Below are 14,967 nucleotides of genomic sequence, written 5' to 3' on the forward strand. Positions count from 1 at the left end.
ACATAAATATAACATTTAATTATGTATGTTGGTACATTGTTTTTTTTGTCCAATGTCTCCATTCTTATGTCAGGACACACTTCACTAGAAAATATCTTTCTGAGGCAGTGACTCAACAGGGTTATTTCTGGATCAAATATATATACTTCACCAGGTTTTATACTGTATGTAGATTTGTACTAATGATAACAATTAGAAACATGCTAATAGGCAGATACCTGCAAGTTAATTAGGCTTGTTTGTTTTGATGGTTTTAGAGATGTTTTTCATTAGAGATCGTCAAAACAGGTGGCCCAACCTAGCTCTTTAATTAACTCAACCAGCAATAGTTTCTTAGGGTGCTTTCACACCTGCCTCATTTAGTTCGGTTAAATCTTACCAGAGTTCGTTTCCCCCTTTGGTGCGGTTCGTTTGGGCAGGTGAGAAAGCAGAAATCGCACTCGGGTGCGCACCAAAAGCGGACCAAACAAGCGTACCGAGACCTGCTTGAAGAGGTGGTCTCGGTACGCTTTCAAACGAACTCTGGAGCGGTTCGTTTGTGGTGAGAATGTGATCCGACCTCGAACTGACCCAAAAAGTACTGATCATTTTTGGACTAAACCAGCTGCCGTAGTCAGCTGCGCTGTGCATTATGGGATGAGGAAGTGTTTGTTGACAGTTTGCACTTTAGCATGGCAGCTCGAGGACAAACTTGGAGTAGTGAGGAGGTGCGGAGCCTCATAGAAATTTGGTCAGATGACCATGAGCATGTCAGAGTTAAGAAGAATTAATGCACGCCTCCGCTTGAAGTTACGAGCGATTCCCGCTCGCCGTTTGCAGTGCATTAGAACGTTGTTTTCAAGCCGCATCCGCGCTTCATTATAGAAATGTATTGTTTGCATATTGTGGTGTATACAAACAATGTAATAGATTATGGCCAGGGACAAAACCAGCCCACGCAGACGTCTCTCCATAGTTGTGTTGTCTCCGTGTTGTTTGCTGGCTTTTCCTCTTATGTTGGAATTTTCCCGCACGTAAATTCTGACCAATTGAAAAGCAGTTTAGCAAATACGTCATGGCCAATGAGTGATGTAGATGTTGTCACGTGACTGCATTTTTTTACTGCATTTCAACTGGTACGGACCAAAGCAATCAGTGTGGTGTGAAAAGGAACCAAAAAAGCTGAAAAATGCTACAATGTATAATTGTTTGCCCTTGGTTCGGACCAAATGAACCGAACTAGAGATGTGAAAGCACCCTTAATTCACTAGTGTCACTATATAAGGCTGGTTACCTAGTTTCACTAGTTAAGATTTGCTTGAGACCAGTATGGCCATATTGGTACACTAGCTGGATCATGCTAATCTAATCTGGCCTTCTTTGTGTGTGTGTGTGTGTGTGTGTGTGTGTGTGCAGGAAATGCATCTTAAAATGTGGGAAATTATTTTAAATTAATTATCCGTCTTGACAGACGAGCTTGTGTTGTGTGGTTTCAGAGAAGGGCATAACTGCCAGTCTCCTTGGTTACTGGGCTGGGATGACAATGTTTCTAGTTTTACTTGTCATGGGATAATGAATTATTCATAAATCCTTCACACAGTGTATGGATTAAAGCAGAGAAGCACTCGCTGAATGAATGTTTTATGCTCAAATATCCAACTAGTGATCCACTGACTTAAAAATGTTGTATTATTTTGACAAGTTTTTAACATTTTATTGTTTAGCACTTATAATTGATGATTAAAATGATTCAATATATACAAACCTTTTTTAAATGATAAGCATTAGTTTAAATGTCTAATACTATTTCACATTGTACCATTATATGACATGTACCAAATTAATTACACAATATGCAGTATTTACTTGATTGTCTAATGTATGAATTCTACTAGGTCATTTTGTCATTAAATTAAACATTTTGATTTATATTTTGAATTACATTTTACATAAAGCACAATCTCCCTGAGCACAGACCTAACTCTCCAGAGTGTTATCCTAAGATGCCTCCTATATATAGAGATCACAAACAGGGACAAACACAGTGTACTGTAGGAACCAGACAGACTGACGCCTGCTGTAGCCACTGGAGAAGTGACACTTTACAAACACAAACAGGTTGCATCACACTCAGAACAGGAAACTGCAGAGGAAAGAGGATTAAAATGAGCACATTCAGAAAACAAAAAACAGTTTCTTCACTTATGTTTTTATTATTTAATTATTTATTTTGGGTTATAGGAAAGTGGATACTTTTGAGTATATAGAAAGTAGGGGTGTGCATCAAGTCGATTTTGGTCGAATTTCAGGTTTTCTCAATTTGTTCATTAAGCCCTCGTCTACCAATCCCAGTGTCCTAAATAGCAAATAAATTGTTTTTAATCAAATGCACAATGCATGTACTTCTGCAACTGTTTTTGCTCATAAACACTCACTCACCTAATTAATTTTCTTGTAGTGTGTTAATGTTCAGAAAGTTACTAGACTAGTAATTCAGAGATAAAATATTTTAAAATGCTGACAATATTTGACAAACAGTTGAAAACTCATCTCTTTTGTGAGCACTTAACTGTATACTGCTGGATATATATATTTTTTTTAATAAATTGTTTTTCACTTTCTTATATCCCTTATCCCTCCCTGTTCTAGATTGTACTATCCTGTAAAATATTTGAAACCTTTAAGGACATATTTCTAAGCACTTGTTGTGTTATTGTCTTCTTAAGATGAATCACTTGTATTCTGAATTTGTATGTTGTTTTAGAGTAAAGCAACTGGTAAATTAATAAATGTAAATAAAGATGTTAACCTGTACTAATAATGTGATTTTCCTATTTTTCTTTTCTTTTTTCTAGTCGGACAGCAATACCAGTTTCCTTCGAGCAGCAAGAGCAGGAAATATTGACAAGGTTCTGGAATATTTGAAGGGTGGAGTAGACATCAGCACTTGTAATCAGGTAGGAGTCTCTTTGTTATAGATACCCAGTAAAATCTTTGTATATGTGTATAGGTTTCATACTGGAATTTCTAACAAAATGGAACATGTTCAGCTCCTGAATGGTTTTGTTGGAGGTTTTGAGGGGTGCTTTAGAAGTCTGGTAAAACTGGCAACTTGTAAGTGCACTTCAGAATGAAGGATTTTGAAGTAAAAGTGATGGACACTTGCCTCCCATGATTCTTTATGCAAGATGTGTGTTCTAAGGAACAGTTTTTTGGTCCCCTACACCCTTCATCGCTTCAAAGCTCAAGCACTTCAAAGCGATTAGGGCATATACATGGGTTAGCTCTTCACAGTGGAACAAAGCATAAGTCAATCATTCAACATATTCATATAAAGAGCTAATTAATTCAAGACAAAAGCAACTGGATGTCTTAATGAATGGATCACTGAATCATTGGCTCACTCAATTTGTTCTAAATCGTGGATTCATTCAGTAACAATACAGTTTTTGCTGTGTTGCTTGGAAAAGTACACATGTTCTATTTTATTGACAAAATTGAGCAAAAGCATAATACTGACAAGACTGTGTCTAAAACACAATAATGTCAATTATAGCAGAGTTCCGGTGCGCTGCTCAGCGGCTGCACTGCGTTTCAGTATACTATGTTTTCGGTTTGTTTGTTTGTTTGTCTAATGTCAAGTAAGTCCGGGTAGGGACTTGTAGGGGAAAGATGAAGGCTAAGAAAAACGTACTCTTGATTTGGATTTTTTGGATGATCGGTTGCTATGGACTATGTTTGACAATGCAATATTCGACTGCACGTGAAACTGGAGCTAAACTTTAAGACAACTCAAGAATCGATAACAGGCCAATTTAAGAATCTGTTTGAAAATGTTCCACGTGAGCTGGTGAGAACAAAACGAAAGAAAAGAGGAAGAAGAGGAAGAATTCGGAGCCGATTGTGAAGGAGAGTTAAAAAACCACCGCTGCCATCAATCGTCTTCAGTAATCTGCGTTCTCTGAATAACAAAATGGACATGATAAGATCACACACAAGGTACTGTAACGAATTTCGTGAAGCATCTTTGCTTTGCTTTACTGAAAGCTGGTTGAAGTCTACAATGCCTGACTCACTTTTTGAAATTCCTGAATTCACACTAGTTCGAGCGGATAGAGATAAAATGTCAGGTAAAAATAAAGGGGCAGGCATCTGTGTGTATATTAATGAGATATGTGTCGATCTTATTCAGTAAAATATAAAATATGTGACTCAAATGTGGAAATTCTCGGCATGACTTTAAGACCTTTTTATCTGCCTAGAGAATTTGGTTGTATTTTGCTGTTCCTGGTATATGTACCGCCCAACGGTAAACCATCTCAGGCAGCTAGCCTGATAGCGGACTATGTTCACGAACTACAACTCAGCTACTCCGACGCACCTGCGTACTGGGCGATTTAAACCAGTGCAAATTGGAGACTTTGTTGCCGGGATTTGAACAGTATGTAAAGACTCAAACAAGAAACAACAACATTCTTGATAAGTGCTTTGTAAATGTCAGGGATGCCTATGTGTCCAAATGTTTGCCACCAATTTTAAATTATGACCACAATGTTGTGAAAATGATTCCCGTGTACAGGACTAAACTTAAAAAAAGTAAACCAGAAATGAAAATGATCAGAACAACTGAAAGCCTGTTTTGATTGGACAAACTGGGACATTTTTGATGAAGGCTCACTGGACGAAAGAACTACAGTGTTAAATGACTATATCAGTTTCTGTGTGGAGCTGAACATACCCACTAAAGAGATTAAAGTTTATCCAAATAATAAACCATATGTGACTATAGATATTAAAGACATGATAAATGTAAGGAAAGTAGCTTTTAAGGATAAAGATATTAAGTTATTTAAACAAACGGAAAGAGAGTTAAAAATTAATCTAAAGGAAACAAAAGAAGCTCATAAGAAGTGTCTGGAAAAAGCCTTCAAAACTAATAATACTAAAAAGATTTGGGACATTATGAAAACTATGTCTGGATTGTCATCCTCAAAAAAATCCATTGTAACTGATGACGAACTTAGTTTTGTGAATGAATTAAACACCTTTTTTACCCGGTTTGAACTAATAGGCAAACAAGACAAATTCAAAGAAACAATAGATATAGTTCTAGTATCATCGGAGAGAATTGTCATTGAGGTTGAAGATGTTAGGAAAATGTTTCAATCTATTAATACAAAAAAGGCTGTGGGTCCTGATGGTTGTAGTGCAGGCCTTTTAAAAAAATTTGCTCATGAATTAGCACCTGTGTGGCAACCAATATTTCAATCTTTAGTTGACATACATGCTGTTCCTGTGATTTGGAAGACCGCATACATAAAACCACTACCAAAAATAGCATGTCCAAAAAAATGTAAAGACTATAGACCAATAGCTCTTACCTCTGTAATTGTGAAATGTCTAGAGAGACTGTTACTCCAGCATTTGGTTATGGTAGTTAAATATAAATTAGATCCCTGGCAGTTAGCCTATGAGAAAGGCTGTAGTACTGAAGATGCAGTTGCTTCTTTAGTGCACATTATCTCAAAATATTTAGACAAATCCAAAACAATTGTAAGAACTTTGTTTTTGGATTTCTCTTCCGCCTTCAACACAATACAGATCGACAGACTGGTGTTAAAACTTGCACAGCTGGGGGTAAATCCTTATCTGATTTGGTGGTATACATCATTTCTCACTTATAGAGTTCAGAGAGTCATGGTGAATAAAACCGTGTCGTCTGAAATCATTACAAATGTCGGAGTACCGCCAGGTTGCGTTAGTTCTGCCATACTTTTTACCTTATATACTGACAACTGTAGAACGGACATGTTTAATCAGTATATTCTGAAGTACTCTGATGACACTGTCTTAATATCTGTGTTGAATGACACGGACAGTTCTGAGGTTCATCAACAAGGTGTAACTAAATTGATAGAGTGGTGTGAGAATAATGCTCTTATCATTAATACAAGTTAAACTGAGGAGATTGTATTCGGGTCTACGGCGGATATAACTCCTGTTTTTATAACGAGAAAATTAGATTTGTTAAGACCTATAAATATTTGGGAGTAATTATAGACGACATGTTGTCCTGGTAAGGTCACATTGATACTCTATGTAAAAAAACAAAGCAGAGAATCCATTTTCTTCGCCGTCTTAGGTCATTTGAAGTAAGAAGGTAGATTATTTTGTTGTTCTATAGGTCTGTGATAATGAGCTTACTGCAATACTGCAACTCTATTTGGAATAAAAGTTTATCTGTTGCGCTAAAAAAACAACGTTTTTAATCAAATAAAAATCTGTTCAAAGATAGTAGGTCAGCCGCTTGAGAAGCTTTATGATTCATCCTATTATAAGAACATGCTTAGGCTGGCTAACAATATAGCCTCTAATCCTATGCATATACTGCATAAAGACTTTGAACTATTACCATCACAAAGGAGGTATAGAGTTCCCAAATTTAAGAAAGTGAAGCTGAAAAATTATTTTGTGCACCAGGCAATCCTAGCACTGAACAAAAACACCTAATCAGAGATTAAGAGTATTGGGACGGTGTTGCAGATGTATAAATGTTGTATGAAATGTATAATTGTACTGCTGGAGTGAATGTCAATGTAGAATGTATGTTAAATGTTGTTGTAAACATAAATACTGTTATGCAAGAAAAATTTCAGACACAGTCTGACAATAAAGTATAAAGTAAGTAAGTTTAGTGAACTATTTTCTAAAATCAATATAAAATTTGCAGTCGTGCAGGTATTCTGTGGAAAAACAATATTCTTGCTTGTGTGATATCACTAAACTATATCTTGTGATATACTGTAAAATACGGGAGTTAGTCATCATTATGGCTAGAATTCGTTAAATGCATTAATAGCAACATCAAATACAATTTTTAGCAACAACATATGACCTCTTTAAATAGTTGTATTATTAGAAGTTTTTCTTTCAGGCTTTAAGAGGAAAATCATTGGGGTTGGATTGGTGCTCATATTCAGCCTATTTAACACATACATGTTTTCCTGGGATTAGGGCAAATTGAATAAATAAATCATTTATTAATAAATAACAAATGGAAACAAATAATAATAGATCATTTTGATTATACCCCTAATGTATGCATATTTTATGGGATTTAAATGCTGCCATGATTCAAAACTGAAAATACAGGTCTGAAAGGTTGAAACTAAGTTTTCGAAAACTCAAAATCTTACAAAAAAAAGTTTTGCAAGATCGAAAAATAAGATTTGCAAGCTAGCAAAATGTAAAAAAAATAAAAATATCTCTGCAAACATTATGTTGTTTTTGAGATGTCCTTCTTCAGAACTGCAACATTGTTTTACGATGTTGCGCAAATAATTTTTCAGAGTTTCAAATTTGTCAGTGTTCTCCCACTGTATTAGATTGTTTTCCAGGTTTGAAACCTTGTAAATGGTGATCTGAAAACTGGTGTGCGAATGTGTGAATTTTTTTTTGAAACTCTGAAAACAGAGCTTTGCAGGCTTGCAAAGTGGTAAAAAAAATCACATCTCTTCAAACGTAATTTTGTTTTTGAGTTTTCCCTCTTCAGAAGTGCAACACTTTTTTATGGTGTTGTGCAATCATTTTTTCAGAGTTTCGAATTTGTCACTGTTCTCCCAGTGTATAGTTTGTTTTCAAGATTTGAAACCTTGTAAATAGTGATCTGAAAACTGGTGAGCGAATAGGTGAAAAAAAGTTTTGAAACTCTGAAAACTGAGGTTCGAAAGGGCGAAACTTATTACATTACATTACATTTGCACTCCTATTGCAGACTATTTTTTTAGAGCTGAGTTTACAACAGCCACTTTGCGGAGATACGCCCACACAGTTGCGAGTTTGCGACTCACGTGATTTGTGGCAGCGTTGTCACGCAGCTCTGCTCTGAAACTCTGAAACTCAGACTGAGCGAAAATGAAGCTTCGCAACCTCGCAAATAAAAAAAAGCCTGGAGGGAGGGCCTTCTGCTCTTGGCCAATGCTTTGCTGTCTGCTGACGTACAGTCCAATCACAAGTCGTATTTACTGGAAAGGTGGGATTGACCGACTGCTTCGCCAATGACAAAAGCGCACAGGATACGCAAACAGAGGATGCACAGATTTCTGTCCACAAGGCGGTCCGTCAGCTCTATCCTCTCTCAATCACAAACAAGTCACAAACAGCGTATGAGGACAACGGAAGCAATAAAAAACAACAAATATACAAGTGCTATAACAAGTCTCAGTTAGCTTACACGTAACAAAGGCTTTTAAATAAAATAATAAAGAAATACTGATAACAGATAGAATAGAAAAAGAATAGAGCAAGGTAGAGTTAGAGGTCTTTTTGCCTTTGTTAATTGTATAATAAAAGAAAACCGATAGAATACAAAATAATAGAAAGCTTAATATTCTTCTTTTTTTTAAGAATAGTGAGTATTAAAGTTAGAAGGTCAAATACATTTGGAAGAGATGTGTTTTAAGCCAGTTCTTGAAGATAAGGATTGGGTACAGACAATCCAGTAAAGATTTACCCAAACGAAGGTCTGAGACTACAGAATATCCTCAATGCAGAAAGCACTCTCTTTCACTCACACACAGTATCAATTTTAGCTTATAGTTTATCATATGTTTTAAGCAGTATATATTTATTAGCCTACTTATTTATGGAGGAACGTGAGTCGCCAGCTGAGGAAAGTGAGGTGAGAGTGTACATACTGATGCACCGCCGGTCTATCAGTGGTAAACTCAGTGGCTACTGGCAATTGTATGGTGAATTTCAGCAACAAGTGGGTAAACCTTTATTTTAGAACTGGACCGCGACGGGACCGCCTTGTGGACAGAAATCTGTGCATCCTCTGTTTGCGTATCCTGTGCGCTTTTGTCATTGGCGGAGCAGTCGGTCAATCCCACCTTTCCAGTAAATACGACTTGTGATTGGACTGTACGTCAGCAGACAGCAAAGCATTGGCCAAGAGCAGAAGGCCCTCCCTCCAGGCTTTTTTTTATTTGCGAGGTTGCGAAGCTTCATTTTCGCTCAGTCTGAGTTTCAGAGTTTCAGAGCAGAGCTGCGTGACAACGCTGCCACAAATCACGTGAGTCGCAAACTCGCAACTGTGTGTGCGTATCTCCGCAAAGTGGGTGTTGTAAACTCAGCTCTGAAAAAATAGTCTGCAATAGGAGTGCTAATGTAATGTAATAAGTTTCGCCCTTTCGAACCTCAGTTTTCAGAGTTTCAAAACTTTTTTTCACCTATTCGCTCACCAGTTTTCAGATCACTATTTACAAGGTTTCAAATCTTGAAAACAAACTATACACTGGGAGAACAGTGACAAATTCGAAACTCTGAAAAAATGATTGCACAACACCATTAAAAAGAGTGTTGCACTTCTGAAGAGGGAAAACTCAAAAACAAAATTACGTTTGAAGAGATGTGATTTTTTTTACCACTTTGCAAGCCTGCAAAGCTCTGTTTTCAGAGTTTCAAAAAAAAATTTCACACATTCGCACACCAGTTTTCAGATCACCATTTACAAGGTTTCAAACCTGGAAAACAATCTAATACAGTGGGAGAACACTGACAAATTTGAAACTCTGAAAAATTATTTGCGCAACATCGTAAAAAAATGTTGCAGTTCTGAAGAAGGAAATCTCAAAAACAACATAATGTTTGCAGAGATATTTTTATTTTTTTTTACATTTTGCAAGCTTGCAAATCTTATTTTTCGATCTTGCAAAACTTTTTTTTGTAAGATTTTGAGTTTTCGAACACTTAGTTTCAACCTTTCAGACCTGTATTTTCAGTTATGAATCATGGCAGCATTTAAATCCCATAATATTTTGGCATGCACTTTGTAATCGAATCTGAATTCTTAACATAATAAAGTTACACAATATAATCAAAATATCAGCAGGATTGCAAGTGTGATATTACTTTTATACAGCACAGCAGTTCAATAAGCAATAACCTAATTATACTAATTGTCAATTTTATAGACACAACATTATTCAGTACGTTTTGACTCTTTTTACTCTATTTTCCAGACAGAAAAGTTGCTTCTTCCTGCAACATGCTGCATTCCATTCTCAAGTGCTCATCCCCTAATTTCCTCAGGGGTTTATGCTTCAGAGTGAGAGTTGCTAAGGCTGTAGGGGACCAAAAATCTGTTTCTTGGAATGAACTTTAGAGCCATCTTTAAGAGACAATTAAAAAAGTTCCAGTAAGTGTGTTTAAATTGAAGCGGCGCTGCATATACCAACCAATGATTTTATGACATCTAAGTACCCTGAGAGCTATTTGAAAGCAAACAGAACCTCTGCTCCCTAATCGCTCTTGCTGTACTTTTATGTCATACACTGACCAGTCTGTTCAAGGCCTCTTCAAGACAAACATACCTAGGGCCAGATTTACTAAACTATGCAAATTATCATGAGAGTGCAGTTCGAAAAAAGTGCCAATGGGAGGGAAAAGTTTTGTGGGGTGATCTATGTGCAAAAAAATAAAATAAAAAATACCACAGAAACAGCCATATCTTTTTCATAATGACCAATTCAATCTACAAAGAGCATCACAAATTAGCATAAGAGGGCAAAAAAGCATAATACAATTGGAAACATTTCTCTGTTCTCTGTGGTGCCTTTTGGTAGTAATAATCTCAACCACGTGAAGCACATAATGGGTTAAGATGGCTTTTTTTGGTGGGGGGGGGCACAAATGCGGGTAAATTACCACAAACCTTAGTAAATCATGTTGCATGATTCATTGAAGTTAAGAGTCCATCAGTTGTACCCATCAAAGGGCCCTTTGAAGTTGTCAGTTTTAATCACTTAAGTTTGGAAAGACACTTCAATATGGGAATCATGATTATCCTCACACCAAAGTGTATTTAAGAGGCAGATTTATCCCATGTGGAACAAGGTAAGAGTGGTGTTTCATTCATGAATGAATCAGCTGGTTTGTTTCAATGATTCACTGTTTAAGACATTGCCATCTACTGGTGGGTTGTTTTGTATATAATAGATTTCAAATAATAATAATTTCATATATTATGCAACATTTCATATATTTATATTCTAATCTGTTTCTTTTATTTATTTGCTTGAGTTTATGAGTTTGATTATGAGTTTATTATTTTAGGAGACCAAATTTTGACTATTTCATGCCACTGATTTATTGGTGCTTCATCATGCACTGAGAGCATTTTGTTGCTATTTTAGGAGCTCTATTATCAAGTGCCTACCTCGTGCAAAGCATGTTAGCTTATTAACAGCTCTGCTATGGCAACAGTGTGTGCCTAGTGTGGTAAACAGCAGGCACATGACCATTCCGTCTGCAGTATCGAATGTTCTTTGGCTTTTTCCCATTTGACAAGCATGCTGTTTATTTGGGGTAACATAGTAGATGTGCATGGTGTTGTTGCTGATCTGAGATTGTCTAGAGAAGGGTCTGTCAGGTTGACCTTGACCCCACCAAAGTAGTTAACCTGATCAACTATTGTATGTGGACCAGCTTGAACAAGAAATAAACAATGACAAACCATGTTAAAAAAAAATAAAAAAATAAAATAAAATAAAATTGTGTGACATATTCCATTGAACATTTAAAGAGTATATTTTATAGTTTATAGTTTTTTTGTTTTGTTTTTTTACTATCCCATTCATTTTAATGGGTCTATGTGTAAGAATTTGTATATAATAAATGATTATCACTTTTTTGTTTCCAATGTGTGAACATCTTGTAACAAATATAAAAAATTCGGACCTTTCCCGACTAGGTTGTCTTTAAAAGCCTGTAGACTAATTTATGTGAAGGACTTTCACATAAAAAAGGCGTTTTTGTTTGTGAAATCAAAGAGGTGTGACAGAAAGGATGTTGTTCATCAGCAATACAAATATGATGTAAGAAGGATAAGAGGTAATGTTTAACAGCAAGTAAGACACAATTAAGACCATATTTGAAGATAATAATAAATATTTAATTGCAACAGCTGATGTAGTGCTGAATGCTGCACACTCACCATTGTCAGAGTAATATTGAGCATGAGCAAATTAGTTGCTGGCTGCAACTCACTGAACAGCTACCGGTGTCACTCAAAACAAGGGGTTCTGAATTCTACATGAAGTCCCTTTAAATAAAATGAAAACAGACGGTTCTGTTTAATCTAGCATGTTCCCATTTAAATGTACAATAACAGCCCATATTGGCGCTTGTAACAAGCAGTAATTTCACAGGGTTGCATAAGACAAGTTGTAATTGAGCCACCCCCTGAGTCTAGAGAACAGTTTACAGCATTTGTTACGTGATATATTCAAGAAGTACTCATCATTTGGCTTGATGTGATTGAGAGGAGCATATGGGAAAAGTGTTGATTTTTTTTTTTGTCTTTCTAAAAACTGTTTATTCATTTTGTTTCACTTCATATTCATCACTTACAGTATTCCATTGCATTTACACAAATTACGTTTGTGTCATTTTGTAGTTTTGATTTATTTTCTATTAATATAGAATATGTAAAATTATAATAAAAAAACAAGACATGTCCAAACCTTTGACAGGTAGTGTTTCTATTAATAATGACATTATAAAAGCATATTGTGCTTTCCAAATTAGGTTGTTGAAAGCGAGGTGTAGGCAGTTAGATTTCTCAGCCTGGTCTCATTGTTTATACGCAGATATTAAGACGTAACTGTCACACTACACGAGGAGTCAAAGAGCCAGGAACATTCTATGCACCTGTGGGAAAACACAGGTGCATATAATAACTAACTAACAGGGACATGGAACATATTTGGAGGGAAAACACAATATACTGAGCTAAGGGGACCCTCCTCCCAGAGGGTGCAACCTCGCACTGTAAGAAAAACATGGGGAGGGGAGTGGGTGGGAACTAGGTAGGAGGTTCAGATGTAGGACGGATATCCGGGAGGGGACTGGCATACAAAGTCCAGTGAGGAGACGATGGAAGGAGGAGCCTGGCAGGTAACAGGAGGAGCTTGGAGCAGGAGGAGTCCAGCTGGACCCAGGCCACAGCCATGATGTCAATCCATGGAGGAGCCGATGGAGGGAGGAACAGTGAAAGAGGAATGGCCGCTGACCAATGGACCTGGTGGAGTAGGAGCCTGAGGCGGAGATGGAGAGCCAACGAGCCAGGGGTACGCCGAGGATCCAGGGGGACAGGGTGGAACCAAGGGTGATTGAGGATCAATGTGGAGCTGGTGTGAGGAAGGAGCCCAATGAAGATGGTAGGATGGAGCGACGAGGCGCAGCAAGAGGAGAGTCTAGAGGCAATGGCCGGTCGACACCCAACCAAGGCAGAGGGACTAGGGAGCCCGGTGGAGCTGGTGGCTCAATGGTTTGCGGTGGAGGCAAGGAAGCTAGGAGCCGAGGTAGAGCCGCTGGGTCTATGGGCCGAGGTGGAGTACGGGCCTCGGAGGCTGGAGGCGGAGGTTAGAGACTCTGACCACGGTGACGCTGGAGGATGGCAGTCCCGCAGGGCTTACACCGCAGTGATGGTGGTCTGAGGACAAGCAGAGCTCTTCTCTGCACTAAAACCATCCACGGCTTTCTCCCTCATGGTGAACTCTGTAGCCGGCTCTCGAACCTGGACTGACGGCTTGGGCACTCCATCCGGGGCGATCTTCCACTCAGTTTCTCGGTATTGCGCTGGGCTTGGGCTTAATCTCTGCACAGCGGCTCTGGGTCAGGAGTGCCACGGAGATCCATTTTTCGCCCGTGTCCAATCCACAGAGGTGGCGAAATTTGGTCAGGGACCATCCTTGGATGACTTTGCTCTGTATGCAATGTTTAAACTGGCGTCGTAGAACGCACGTCGTCCGGGTAGTTGAAGAGGCTTGCCAGTACCCAGAACAGTCTGGTGTGTGCCCCTGAGCAATTTTTCCCCCTGCTCCAGCAGGAGGAGGAGGTATAGTTTGTGCAGCATATTTATTTTGAATTGTAAAAGTTCATATTGCTCATGTTCTATTCTGTATTGGTAATATAAATCATACACTCTCCGAGTAGAAACATTGCATTTTATGCATGCAACAGCCTATTAGTGGCAGTCCCTTATGACAATGTTTTCCTAAAGTGACCATTGTTTAACTATAGTATTTGTAGTACAGTAGACGTATTTTAACCATGTGCAAACAAAAACACCTAATAAGTTGCAATTAATGCATATTGAATGTTAAAATATATTTCAAATATAAAGTTAAGTAGGTATTATTACCCATTGTACTCTTAGTAATTTAATCATTTAACAAATTAACTTTCATAATTTAAAAGTTCAGTTTAGAAGTATTGTATCGATATTGAAGACACTGGCCATTAAAAGTATTGGTATTATATCGAAAACAATAAATGTCTTTGTCCATATAAGTGATTTCCTGGAACACCACAAGCATCACTTGTGGAGTCTCTGCGTGATGGCGCCCTCCAGCGACGAGTATGAATGAAAAGGAAATTACAACTGAGTACTAATTTTTGCTCACAAAACCCTAATTTGGGTAAAAATTATAAAGTATATTTTTTATCATATTTATTATTAAACACACAGTTTTGTATATTATAGCAAAATAGTGTTATTACAAAAGTAATATTCCTTATTTTGTGTAATGTTTTTCTTTAGAGATAATTAACAAAATCATTATTAGTTGTATTGCTTAAAACATCATTTTGGCCAAATTGTGCAGCCTTACAATACAGCAAACCTGTTTTGTTTTGTTTTTTGGTCTTTTTTCTAAATAAATGTTTGTCTGAAAAGCATAAGGTTTGGATTTTGTGTACCCTGTACAGAACATTAATGTAAAAACATTCTATATACCACTGGTATTTGCAAAAAAGTTAACGTACAGCCCTGATATGATTTTTTTTTTACTGGAAGAAAAAGAGGAAAAAAATAGATAATAATCCATCCTGCCACCAGAGGTCACTCGTACAATGACCAACAAATGCATTAGGCTACTATGTTTACGAAATTACTGTTTACAAAGCTGACAAAAATACTTTTCT

The 14,967-nt window shown here is 37.2% G+C and overlaps 1 protein-coding gene across 31 annotated transcripts in view; it reads left to right on the forward strand.

Annotated features, from left to right (window-relative positions):
• The window catches only part of ank2b (ankyrin 2b, neuronal), a 165,959-nt gene that overhangs the window by 46,875 nt on the left and 104,117 nt on the right, over positions 1-14,967 (forward strand). For all 31 annotated transcript variants that reach the window (XM_059536509.1, XM_059536444.1, XM_059536557.1 and 28 more), the window contains exon 2: positions 2,835-2,936. In XM_059536509.1, coding sequence (XP_059392492.1) covers positions 2,835-2,936 — 102 coding nt within the window. The remainder of the gene's footprint in view (positions 1-2,834; positions 2,937-14,967) is intronic.

This window comes from Carassius carassius, chromosome 3 (assembly GCF_963082965.1).
Source record: "Carassius carassius chromosome 3, fCarCar2.1, whole genome shotgun sequence".
Classification (NCBI taxonomy): Eukaryota; Metazoa; Chordata; class Actinopteri; order Cypriniformes; family Cyprinidae; genus Carassius; species Carassius carassius.